Raw genomic sequence first — 14351 nt, forward strand, 5'->3', positions numbered from 1 at the left:
TTAATTTTAACATTATTCAGATTAACTGAGATATTATGTTGGTTGCAAATTACAAACGGGCTATTTGGTGTTGGAAATTTGGTGAATTTAAACTTTTATTTATTTCAGAAGTGGCATTGGAGATATGATAATGGTATTGGTTTGTATGTGAAAATTATTAAATGTACTCACGGAATCGGTGAAGGATGATTTTGGTGAAGGAATAGCTCAAATCTAAAAGAGTTTGGGGGTAAAATCGTTGGGTCAGTTAAGCATTTGCAAGAGAAGTATTATTTTTCATTCTACTTTACGTAACAAGGTTGGGGATACCTTAATGATTGTATTTTGGAAGGATGGTTGGATGTGAATTATCCTCTAATAGATAGATGTCCTAGGTTGTATAGATTAGAAATCGATAAAGATTGTACTCTTATTGATTATTGGATTTCTTACAATTACACATGGAATTGATGTATGAATTTAAGGAGGGGGAATTGAGGAACTCTAATTCTTGGCCTCAAATACATTTATTGAATAGGTTAAGCCTTTGGTCTCTTCCTAATAGAAGGGGGTAGGACTTGGAAAATTCAGAAGAATTTTCGGTTAGTTCAACTATAGTTTTATAGATGACATGCCTATGGAAGTTACACATCATTCATCAAGGTGGAATAGATTTGTCCACAAAAGATAAAATACTCTAGTTTGGAGGACTGAATCTGGTGCATAGGGTTCTCATGATTGATTATGTTTTATGCCTAGTTTGTTCTAAACAATTGAAAATTTTAGATCATGTTTTTATTGTGTGTGAGGTAGCAAAGAATATTTGATTGAGGCTTGCTTGATGGTGGGACTTATGGCCTGCAAATGTGTTCTTGGTTTCTGAATTATACTCATAAGTAGATTTGACGGTGATCTCAAGCAATAAACGAGCAGCTTTGGAAACATTTGTTATGACAACAATGTGGATGATTTGGATTTTCGTAATCCTTTGATATTTCGTTCCCACAATTAGCACGAAAAGACTCCATTTTTTATATAAAGTATTCTCCTATTTATTTGTTAATAGGAACCCTCAAACTTAATGTCAATTGGGCTGATTGATTACAAAACATCCTTGGGTAGTTTGGGTTGATAGGTAACAAATAACCCAATTTTGATTATTTCTTTTTAATTATTTGGTTTCCTTTTAGCTACATGGTAGTTTATAGAATTATGTAGTTCCAAGAAAACCATCCTCTAGGTTCTTACCTAGCTAACAATACTTCTATATATTACAAAACATAGTTTATGAGTTGCATTTCTTAACAGAAATTTATTAGTCGTATATTTATATCTGTATGCATAACATGCTTTATATTTTTTGTTTTATTTTCATCTTATAACATTAATGGTTAGTTTTCCACACGACGACAAGGATATAATTTGTATGAATAATTGACGAAAAAATTGTTAAGCGTTGAGTGATTTGAATAAAAATTGATATAATTACGAAAAATGTGTGAATAAGTTAACAAAAAATCTCATAAAGTGTATAACTAAAAATATAAGAAAATGCAAAGTTTTTATCAATTCTTTTTGGAGGTAAAGATAGAAAGCAATAAACGTAAATTGATCATCCAACATTCATGTAATCTATTACCTCGATTAATACTACTCATATATATGTAATACCTTTACATACATACATATTTAACATCTCAAGTCATCCGTTCATTCTTCCTTCCATGGCAAAAACTAACCATCTGTATTCATCGTGTAATCAACATTCACCCGAGTCGAAGCAGTTGACGAAGATGTTTGGTGGCAGAATCATCAAAACCATCATGATCTGCGGCCATGGCCATGGAATCTTGTTTCTTGTTGAAGAATGAAGGAAGAGGTAGAGACCTAGGTGAGGGGGAATGGAAGAAGCCTGATCCAGCATATGAATCATCACCATCTTCATGGTTCGGCTTCAACTCCCGTTCTCTTCTGGGTGTTGAACCCGTCTTCTCTAAAAACCGCAGAGATTGTGGTTTTCGGAGAGTATTGTTATTTATCGGTGTTGGATATGATTTGTCATTTTTGTAGGTTTTCCAAACGATCACCGGGGCAACTTTTGGCAAGAAGTCTTGTGGGTGCAACACCTCCGTACCCATCAGCTTTCTTGCGAAAAGGAGGTGGGTATGGAGAAAAGAAAGGAAGAAACAGATGATGAAATTTGTGTCTAAAATTATCGGTTTTAATAGCAGAAGGCGAATTGTTATATAACATGCATGGAGAATTAGAGCATGTGGAGTAGTGGGTGGTTATGAGAAAAAGGTGGATTGGTTTCACCAACTTTGTTTTGGAGTGGATCGTTTGTTTGGGGTAAATTACAAAAATGGTCCTTATGGTCTCGATTAGTTTACCTATTTAGTTCCTAACATGTCATTTTATAACAAACTATTCATAATGTTTTAAAATGTCATTCAATTCCTAATGTTTTAAAATGTCATTCAACTAATAAAATTGAGTAAATAACACGAATGATCCCTATGGTTTAGGGTAATTTACATGTTTGATCCTTAACTTATTTTTTTTAACATGGAAGGTATCTACTGTTTGTCTTTGTTACGCGTTTGGTCCTGTCTTACCTAAAAAGACTATTTTTTCCTTGATTTTTTAATTTATTTAAATAAACGCACCCCCAACTCCACTCCCTCATCTTATCTTACATACCTCATTATTTTTCCATATTTAAATAATAGTCTTTTTAGGTAAGACAGGGACCAAGTGCGTAACAAAAACAAACAGTAGAGATCAAGTGTGTAACAAAAACAAATAGTAAGAACATTCCGAGTTAAAAAAATAAGTTAGGAACCAAGCACGCAAATTACCCCAAACCATAGGGACCATTTGTGTAATTTACTCAATAAAATATCTTTAAAAAGTAACCGATTATTGTTTTGGTTTATAAAATACCTTCCAACTATTATTTGTTTTTTGGAAATACCATTTTTAATATTTTAAAAAACAAGACAAGATTGTTACCTTCAAATGGTGGTTTTTAATTGAATGGTGTTTTCAAATATTATATTATATTATATTATATTATATTATATATATTATATATATATATATATATATATATATATATATATATATATATATATATATATATATATATATTAATTATCAAATTGGTTTGTGAGGAGGTTTACTATAAAATACCTTCCAAGTAAGCAAAAATGGAGCGTTTTGGGTGTTTTTCTAAGTCTTCATACTTTCAATTATTTTTCATTTTCCTCCCTTTATTTTTATTTGTTTTTATATTTTGTACCCCTAAACTAATTTGATATAATAATTTTTATCCTAATAATTTTAAGCATTTCTTTGGATGCTTTTCTAAGTCTTCATACTCAATTCTTTTTTATTTTCCTTCATTTACTTTTATTTGTTTTTCTATTTTGTATCCCTAAACTAATTTTGATGTAACAATTTGTATCCTAATAATTTTAATATATATATATATATATATATATATATATATATATATATATATATATATATATATATATTATTTCCCCTTAATTAATTTTTATTTAATAGTTTCAATCCTTATTATTTTAAAGTTAAATTATTAGTATTTTATACGTTATAATTTGGTCTCTTACTATATTTTAAAGTTACATTTTGCCTCCTTATATAATTTTTTAATAATCATTTTTTATTAAATTATTAATGATACACTTTCAAGTCAACTGATTGTATCCATATTTTATTTTGATATTTTTGTGTTCCACTTTATATGATTTAATCGTCTCCGTGATGTATATATATGATGTCAAACTGAGTTTTTTAACAAACTGGAGCTTCCGCAGCAACGCGCGGACGGTCCAAACCCTAGTTTTAGATAATCTGCAACTACATTAACTATTCTTTTACTTACATAAAATAAAATATCATTAAAAAAACAGACAAACAAAACAAAAACCTAAACCTAAACCTAAGATCGTTCTCCCAATTATTCTTGCATATGCTCGCCTTCACCTCTAGATCGAATCTCTGCCACCGTCTCTTCCCTTCCCCTTCCTCTGCAACCCATTTCTGCTTTCCCCATCACCGCCTCCAGCCATCTCCATAACAAATAGATAGAGATTCATGATCAAGAAAATTCGATTACTTCTGCAGAAATTGGTGGCGGAGTGCGTTCCAGGCGGTGGCGGCAACTTAGATAGGTTCGGCAGAAAATGGTGGTTTGTTCTAAACGGTGGCGAACCACCACATCTTTCTCTCCCTCTATATCGTCCTTAAAAACGTTGTCACGTCTGATTTTGGTTTTGGTTTTTGTCGGTCTATAGAAAATTAGAATTCAATGGCGACCTAGATTGGTTTTGCCTAGAAATCGATGGCAGAGTGTGTTGGTGGCTCTGGAAGCCATCCTATTGAAACTGGTGAGCGGTCATGTCTTTTAGTTCTCTCTTATTTGATAGTTCTAGGTCCAGTCAATGGTTATGCATAAATCAATTTTGTTCCATTATTTCAGTAGCTCTAGTTCCATTCCCTTCCTCATATTTAGGTTTTGGTTTTAGACGGTGTTGAAACACCAAGTCTTCCGAGAAATTGATATCATCTTAAACCCAAATCTAACTGGAAATCGATATCACCTTAAACCCAAATCTAACTGGAAATTGGTCTTCTTGTTTATAAACCCAAATCTAACCGGAAATTGGTCTTCTTATTTATAGGTGCAACCCTCTTCTTGTGATGAATTATTATATTTACTCATCACTATTGCTGGAAGTAAAAGTTTGCAAAAGTTGAGGTTGTCAATTGTCTGGACTACCCTTTAGATCATCTACGGTTAACATAATCTTCCTCCTTTCGTTCCTAAAAAAAGAATACATTGTGTGCCTTCCAGATCATTCAAATGGTAGTATAGATAATTGACAACCTCGACATTTGCAATTTTTACTTCCAGCATTGGTGTTGAGTAATTCTGATAATTCATTAGAAGAAGAGGGTTGCACCTATAAACAAGAAGGCCAATCCACTATCCATCTCCATATAACTGAAGCAAAAGAACAACAAGAGAATAAGACATGATCCGTTCATTCCTCATTAACATTACAAAAGGGACATACCGAGGAGAAAATATGAACATCACACTTGATTAGATTCAATGAAATGGGAATTGTGTTTCTAAACAATCGTCAAACAAAACAATTGACCTTTAAAGGCACTCATTTCACCCATTTAAATGGGTTCAAGCGATCTTCACCAACGTTTTTAGATATCAAATAACAAAGAGATTTAACAAAAAAAACTATTGCTTTCGTCGCCCTTCCACAGCCACATGGCATGCCCTTCATAAAGTCGAAAATTATCCAATACTATTTTCTAATAATTGTGATAATATAAAATGGGCCCTGAATATATATATATATATATATATATATATATATATATATATATATATATATATATATATATATATATATAGAGAGAGAGAGAGAGAGAGAGCTAGGTTCAAATGTTTTTAGCAAGTATTGTGTGCCTAAATGCACCAATGAGAATTCAAGAAATAATAAACAATTAAATAAATCATTTAAGGGTATAAGGGTAATCTTAGTATATCTAATTATGGTAAATATAATAATTCAATTAATATATACCCTAAAATTAAGGTAACAAACACCATATATCTATCAATGGTCTCCGTTGAAGTTATTCATCTGCATAGTAGCAGCGACGCCTAGTACATCGTCTTCCTTCCTTCACTATCGGATCATCACAGCCAGCGGCACCGATTTTTTTTTCAGTTCTCTAGTTTCCTTCTCCTTCCATCTGTTGTTTTCTTAACCTAAATCCACAAGAGTGAAATATCATTTGGACGTAAGTTTTGTCTTTTTTAATTTGGGTTTCCTCTAGTTTATCGTTTCCTTTTTCTTACCGATTATCTCCAAATCTTAGTTTTTGATTTTTAGAGTTATTATAATTAAAACTGTGTAGATTATAATATTAGTTGTGGTGATTTGTTTCTTTCAAGTGTGAATGATTTGAAGTTTCACAGATTTTTTTATATAACTCCAATGCTCTTGTTGATAAGTATTTTGCTGTTGATAAGTATTTTGCTAATAAGAATTTTATGTACCAAAATAACATTACAAGGAACATGCATATTCTAGAGCTATATGTTAATCTTTGCAAAGAGTAATTGTTTTTTTCTTTAACTGAAGAAGCACACCACGTGTTTGATAAAATGTCTCAATGAAAAAATAGTTAAAAATCATTAATGTTTTTACTTCACTTTGTTCCTTATTCTTTTTAGAACTATATAACTCAATTTAGATTGGGTTGGATGCCATTTTCATAACAATAGGTTGATGCTAGTTCCTTATTCTGTCAGAATTTGTAGTTTAATACACTGAACATATCGAGAAGAAACACATGGAACCCGAAGAATGTTAGTTCCTTATTCTGTCAGAATAGGTTGATGCTAGTTCCTTATTTTGTTTGTTGGATATATTCTTAATAATACAAATTCTTAAATAATATTCTTGCAGAATAGTTTATTTTGTAAGAATATTATTTGTTGTATTCTGATAGAATTGTAGTTAATTATTTGTATGTTTAATGTGCAGGTTTTACAAGTGTATCACTACAAATTACTTGGCAATGAATTTCTGGTAGAAAAGGCTTCAAGAATGGCTGGAAGACCTGATGGGAAAGGTTTGAAGAATGAATTAAAGAATGATCACACTCATTTTTTAAGAATGTTGTTATTTTTTAAGAATTATACTTGTTTATTCTTTCAGAATGTTTGTTATTATTCAATGAATCACAATCATACAATGTAATTTTTTGATGTATTATTAGTTCAAGAATCAATTTTGTGTATTCTTTCAGAATGTATTTACTAGTTTATGTTTGGCATTCTGCCATTCTGACAGAATAAAATCGAAAAATACATTCACTAGTTTATGGTTGACATTCTATCATTCTGACAGAATAAAATCGGATTTTTAAATTTGAATTAATTTAAAATATTCAAATTTTTAAAAAATAAAGGAATTAATCATTCCTAAAAATCCGAAAATTTCCTTTTTTAATATAGGTTAATTGACTAAAATTCCCTTATGCTGAAATTTGTATGATTATATGGTATATGCTATCCTATTCTACTACCATAGACCCTCAAATCATGACATTTGATTATATTCCATCCGATGGTCTAGATCTGTGCATTCTGGCACACAATAGTTAGTAAAAACAAAATAACCTAAGCCTATATATATATATATATATATAGGCTTAGGTTATTTTGTTTTTACTAACTATTGTGTGCCAGAATGCACAAATCTAGACCACCGGATGAATAGAATCAACAATCATGATCTGAGGGTCTATGATATTACAATAGGGTAGCATGTATCATATAATCACACAAATTTCAGCAAAAGGGCATTTTAGTCAATTAACCTATTTTAAAAAAAGGAAAATTTTGGATTTTAAGGATCCTTAATTCCCTTATTTTTAAAAATTCTGAATTTTTTAAATTAATTCAAATTTAAAAATCCGATTCTATTCTGTCAGAATGACTGAATGTCAACCATAAACTAGTAAATATATTTTCGATTTTATTCTTGCAGAATATATTTCCAATACAGGTATTTTTGATAATTAAACTGATTTAAGAATTCTAGATTATTATTCATATACATCCAAGTTGGGTCTATGATTTTATTCTTAATACACATCTGAAATAACATACAAATTCATGCATATTCGTACATACTAATATCCTTATACATTTTAATATATTTATACATATTCTAACAGAATATCATCAAAAATGAATAAAATTCTTAAAAAATAGCATTCTTGAATTCAGTGGTCCATATAATCCACTTGAGCTTCGCATATATACTTGTTGTTGAACTCGATTCCAAATATTTCTCTTTGTATGATCAATATTGAATGCATTCTTCATGCAATTCTGAAATAATAAGATACATTACTCGTTAGTTTTACGTTAGTATTACCAGTTAAACAAAAATACTTGTTGTTAATAAACATTCTCAGAAGACATTCTAACACAATACATTACTTGTTAGTATTATCAGTTAAACAAAAATACTTGTTAAAAAACATTCTCAGAAGACATTCTAACAGAATGCATATATAAAATAAATTCTAACAGAATATATAACAGAATGCACTTAAATCATATTATTTTTTTCTATACGATAAACATTCTAAAACATGTATAAATGTATTTTGTCAAAATTACTAGCAACACACATTTTATGTAATATTTATATTCTCATAGAATGAACATGTGTTTGCATTCTAATATGAACCAATCCAAGTAACACATAATTGGGAATTAAAATTAAGAAAAAAGATAATTCACGAAAACTAATGGGATTCAAATTGAAAGAGATCACCAAGTGAAAGAGACATGCATCATCCTAAATTGAAGCTAGATCCTGTAACGTCCCAAAATTCAAGACTAAAAATTTCTTTTAATAAGATATTACTTAAAGTAAAATCATCATTTCAAAACATACACAGAGTATTAGTTTTCAAAACACATATTCATTATCAGAGTAAAACATTCCCAGGCTGACTAATCTATGGTGTGTGTCATGCCATCATCCCGAGCTCCATCATCCGCTACCGGAAGTACCTGAAACCAAAACTGAAAACCGTAAGCACGAAGCTTAGTGAGTTCCCCACCTGCACATACTGGGCCTCGCCCCCTACCTCGGGCCTCGCCCGCTACAACGGCCCCGCCGCTCCAGGCCCCGCCTGGCTTCGTGCCCCACTCGGATACAGATCTGTTTCACTTAGGCCTCGCCTGTCACAGGGCCTCGCCCACTAACATATAATAGCACATAAACATATCACATCACATCACATAATCTAAACACATACTAACAGATCTTGTCCTAAGGCCTCGCCTATCTCTGGGCCCCGCCCTTGTCCTGCTACTGATGAGTCATGGAACCCCGTCCATACTCCTGCTGATAGTGAGGTACGGGCCCAGCCCACCCTCACTCCTTCCCAAACTTGGGCCTCGCCCCTACTCTGCTGCTACTGAGATGTGGAACACCATCCACACTCTGCTATTGGTGAGATACGGGACCTCGCCCACACTCACCTCCCTACCAGGCACATACAAGTATCACACAGACAACAAGTATAAACTATCGCATAAACCATTCCTTGGGCACCTGCCCTCTATCATTGGACCTCGTCTGAATATCATACTAGCATACTATGCCTAGGGCTAACCCCCAGGTCTTCTACTCATAACTACATGGGCCGGCATCGTGGCCGTAGACCCATTCATACAAAGGGAAACTCACCTGAACTGGCTGAACTGGCTGATGAACCCACTAGCTGCTGCCTGACAACTCTCTGAACTCCCGCTCCACTCGCTCCCCGAGCTACCAATATAAATGCAACACTGAGTCTAACTGACCCCCGACAGACAACCAAGTCAACTCTGGTCTAAGTCAAAGTCCTGGTCAAAGTCAACCTTCCAGGTCAACCCTACTCGCCGAGTCCACCTAATGACTCGCCGAGTTCATATGCTCCGGGTCCTTCCATTCGCGACACGACTCGCCGAGTCAGTCCATGACTCGCCGAGTCCAACGATTTCCAAGTCCTGACCTGTCCAACTCGCTGAGTCTCCACCCGACTCACTGATTCGAGTCTCAACTCGAAGGGTTTGGGGTTCCACGACCTGACTCGCCGAGTCCAAGAGCAGACTCGCCGAGTACCAGGCAATCTTCATCCAACTCGTCGAGTTCATGCCCATCTTCATCCGACTCGACAAGCTGTTCATCCCACTCGTCGAGTTCCTCCTCATCTTCAAGCTACTCACCGAGTCCATTCAGATCTACATACATGCAGAGGACTTTCGAGTCATGCATGGACTCCAAACTGTAGATCTACCATTCCCAAGCCTATCCCCCACGTAAAGTTGCAAACTTTACGTGTAGAGAGGGAGATCTAGGCAAAAAGCACCATAAACTAGGGTTTAAGGCCAAGAAGGCTCCAAAATCGACTCAAGGGCTGATACTTTATGCTTCTCCAGTCCATAACACACTTGGATTTGAAGTAGCAACTCCAGATCCGGCTTCTAACTCAAAATAATATCATTATGGCTAAAGAGCCCCAACAACCACACATAGATCTAGGTGCAAAAAGGGTCTAGGAACTAGTTTATTACCTCCAAGTGCTTAGAATGAACTCACAATCCCAGATCTATATCCCCTTCTTGCTCCTCCAAGTTCCTTCTTCCTTTTCCAAGCTTTAATGCACCTTCCAAGGCTCAAATAGGGGATATGGTGGCTAGAGTTTAATGTTCTGGGTGAAAGAGGCAGTAAGGGAACCCTAGGGGAGAGAATGAGGCGATTAAATAGGCTCCAAGTCCTGAATTTAGGGTTTTCCTCGCATAGACCAGACTCGCCGAGTCCACTTGGCCGACTCGCCGAGTTGGTCATTTACTTCTCGACCCGGATCCCGCTCCGACTCGCCGAGTCCCTCCTTGGACTCGCCGAGTCGACCCCTAAACTTAGGGTTTTCTTTCCTTTCTTGGTCTTCAAAACTTTGGGTGTTACAGATCCTCTGGAGTTTGAAGCTTTTCTCTCTCAACATTAATGAGGGATTCCAATGGCTTGTGCTTCAATGGAGTGAAGCCATAAGCAAAGCTTGAAAAGTTGTGGGTGGGAATTGAAACCCATTTGTGAAAGTCCCTTGGAATGGAATGCTTTATTCCAGACTCTTTTCCCACAGAATTGGTGAATAATGACTGTTTTCTGAAGAATGATGAATGGTATTCAGCTGAAGATAGTGCACTTCTTGTGAGTTTGGTTGCTACACATAGTATGGTGATTCTCTGTTATGCAATGTAAAAGAAAAAGTTATAGATCTTTCAGAGCTATACATATAGGATATCAAGAAACAAAGTGCAACTCTTTTTATAGTAATAACTATAGATCAAACACTATTTGACTATTTCCCAATTGAAAAGTTTCATGTTTGACATTGACAATCAAAATGCAGCTTTTACTGTTGCTACAGAGACAGAAAAAGACATTTCGAAGTTGGATTTGAGTATACTTTAACCTAAAAGCAACACGTGTCTTACACAGGACTGATCAAACTTCTTACTGGCATTTCGTCGAGCGGTTGGAATGCATCCTCAAGAACCAAAATTATGTACTCATCAAAACCCTACATCAAACAACCAAGCATACGAAATTATAATCAGCCAATTCAAACAGGCATATCTGGATATGTGCTTTCTGTTTCACACACAACATAAAACTCAGAAAATCAGCCAATTTGTCCAAACAAACCATTGAATGACATTCAAAATGTAAGTAGATCTTACACTTTAAAGGAATCTGAATATCAAGTTCTGGAATTAAGAGGAAAAAGTTAAAGATTCTATTAGTCGTAACTTCAAATAAAAGTGAAAATGCGGGAAATCAATTAGGGTTGCCAGTTAATTAAGTTGGTTTTGGAGAAGGAAATAATATGTACGATAAGTTGGGTCATTATCCTCTGAACTTTAGTCGCCATGGCTGCTTGTTGAATACGAGACAGAGATCTTCACCTGAGTTTTTTGGTTTCTGGCTGAGCAAAAATATGAATCTTCAATCAAACAATTAATCTTCAATTGATTATTTTATCAAATCTGGAAATGGCAATTGTGGAAGAGAGAAGAAGAAAAAAAATGGTATTACCGTCTTTTGAAGGTGTCCTCTTCGATGTTGTTTTTAATCGATCTACAGGGGTGGTGGGAAGCGGTGAAATCAATTTAGGGCTAATGTTTAATATTTATATTTTCTTCTTGCATGATACAAGGAATTGTTATTGATCTACCATAATTAACTATGCAAAGATTACTATAATACCCTTAAATGATTTATTTAATGATTTATTTTTTCCTAATTTCCTATTGGTGCATTCATGCACATAATAGTTGCTAGAAACATTTAAACCTAGCTCTCTCTCTCTCTCTCTCTATCTCTCTCTCTCTCCCTCTCTCTCTCTCTCTATATATATATATATATATATATATATATATAGGGTTAGGTTATTTTGTTTATAGTAACTATTGTATGCCAGAATGCACAGATCTGGACCATCGGATGGAATATAATCAAAGGTCATGATCTGAGGGTCTATGATAGTAGAATAGGATAACATATATCAAATAATTACACAAATTTCAGCATAAGGGCATTTTAGTCAATTAATCTATATTAAAAAAGGAAATTTTTGGATTTTTAGGGATAATTAATTCCTTTATTTTTAAAAATCTGAATATTTTAAATTAATTCAAAATTAAAAATTCGATTTTTCTGTCAGAATGTTAGAATTTTAACCATAAACTAGTAAATATATTTTTCGATTTTATTCTGTCAAAATGACAGAATGCCAACCATAAACTAGTAAATACATTCTAAAAAGAATACACGAAATCAATTCTTGAACTAATAATATACCAAATAATTACATTGTATAATTGTGATTCATTGAATAATAACAACATTCTGAAAGAAAAAAAGAAAAAAAAAACATCACAATCTAACAAAAACACTAATCTATTCTGATAGAATATTATTTTTTAGCAATATTTTATACATTGTAGAAAAACACATTGTGGTATAATGCACTCTCATTCTCTATGTTTTCTTCCTTCTCCACATCAATGTTAGCCTCTTCAAAACCTAAATCCACAAAAAAAACATAATCAAGATTCAAAAATTAAAAAATTCAATGCATTCTAAGAGAATAAAAACTATAAATTCTGACAGAATTTACTTGTTATTGACAATTATTCTCAAACATTCTAACAGAATACATTTATATAAAATAAATTCTAATAGAATACATTACATAATTCAAGAGTTGTTATTGTATACAGAATTCAATAGCTGTGATTGAATCATCAACACACATATGCATTCATTCCCATTCATGAATTCAAGAAACAAACACACATTTACATTATCGATTTAGAAATATGAACACAAATTTTGACTTTTTCGAAACAAAATCCAACTTATGACTGTGAAGTGCAAGTTGTATCAGAATATTTCTTCAATTGAACAGAAATAAACCATTGAAGAAATCGAATTTAATAAGATGATGAACACAATCTCGATCTTGAATCAAAATCGAGATAAACTCAATCTCGATTGAGGTAAATAATTTCCAGTTATACCCCCTAGTTGTTGGATTACCGGACCAAAGAAAGAACAGGAGGCTGTCGGAGGATACCTCCATCCAAGTACCTACAATCGTCGGGATTTCCTCACCGTTTGCTCCTCGCTTCTCATTCGTGTTCATAGACCCCACAACAACGTCACTGCTCCTCCGCATCCCCTTCTTCAGCCTCATCGACCCCAGAATCCATCATCAATTGCGAGACGAGAGTATGTGCTCCCTTTTGGATCCGTCGATTGTAGAAGAAGTAGAATCGGTGATGGTGATGGTGTTGATGTCGATGGTGAAGTGTTCGGCCGCAAACATATCTAGGTCAAATATATTTAGTTTAATTCCTTAATTGAATGATTAGTTTATTTCCTTAATTGAATGATTTTCAATTAAATAATTTCCTTAAATAAAAATATAAAATGTCCAAAATACCCTTTAATGATTTATTTAATTATTTATTATTTATTGAATTCTCATTGATACATTTAAGCACACAATAGTTGCTAAAAACATTTGAATCTAGTTTTTTTTTTTCTCTCTCTCTCTATATATATATATATATATATATATATAAATATATATATATATATATATATATATATATATATATATATATATATATATATATATATATATATATATATATATATATAAAGGTTCAAATGAAAAAAGATTAAGAACTAAAAAAAAGACTAACCAACTAATTAAAGGGAAATTCCTTTGGTATGGGTATAAGCTGTAATTCTCATAAGGTTTACTATGTAGTCAACTTCTCCTTCTCCTCCGACGACTTCTTTCGCCGTCATCTCCTTAGATCGAGACTCCATCAAATCTGTTCCGCTTCTTCTCCTCCGACGAGACCTGCTACCGTCATTTCCGTTATCAGCTACTATAGACCGATACACCATCGTTTTTGTCAGATATCTTCCCCTTCCTCTCCTCCGACGACTTCCATCAGCGATTAGAAACTCAAATCTATCAAATTTTTCTGTTAACGTTTTCGTTTACATTATCAGCAACCATAACATATTGCAAACCAGATCTGAGAATGTGATGCTTTTCAGTTGGCGTCTTCCGTCGACATCGGCCATTTACCGCCTCCAGATCCGGCATCACTGTCGAACCTCACCGCATCGTCTACCAACAGACGGTGATTTACCACTGTG

At 33.6% G+C, this 14351-nt stretch overlaps 1 protein-coding gene and 1 long non-coding RNA gene across 2 annotated transcripts; both read right to left on the minus strand.

Annotated features, from left to right (window-relative positions):
• Nucleotides 1–1745: 1745 nt before the first annotated feature.
• Nucleotides 1746–2117, minus strand: LOC111886731 (uncharacterized). Its single transcript, XM_023882983.1, has one exon. The coding sequence runs from the start codon at nucleotides 2115–2117 to the stop codon at nucleotides 1746–1748; it is 372 nt and encodes a 123-aa protein (XP_023738751.1).
• A 10791-nt stretch (nucleotides 2118–12908) lies between these two features.
• Nucleotides 12909–14019, minus strand: LOC122198252 (uncharacterized). The gene is made up of 2 exons (XR_006192407.2): nucleotides 13883–14019; nucleotides 12909–13502 (listed from the first exon to the last, which is right to left on the minus strand). It is a non-coding gene; the product is annotated as an uncharacterized LOC122198252 (long non-coding RNA).
• Between the last annotated feature and the right edge of the window lie 332 nt (nucleotides 14020–14351).

The sequence above is a fragment of the Lactuca sativa genome, chromosome 5, assembly GCF_002870075.4.
Source record: "Lactuca sativa cultivar Salinas chromosome 5, Lsat_Salinas_v11, whole genome shotgun sequence".
Lineage (NCBI taxonomy): Eukaryota > Viridiplantae > Streptophyta > Magnoliopsida > Asterales > Asteraceae > Lactuca > Lactuca sativa.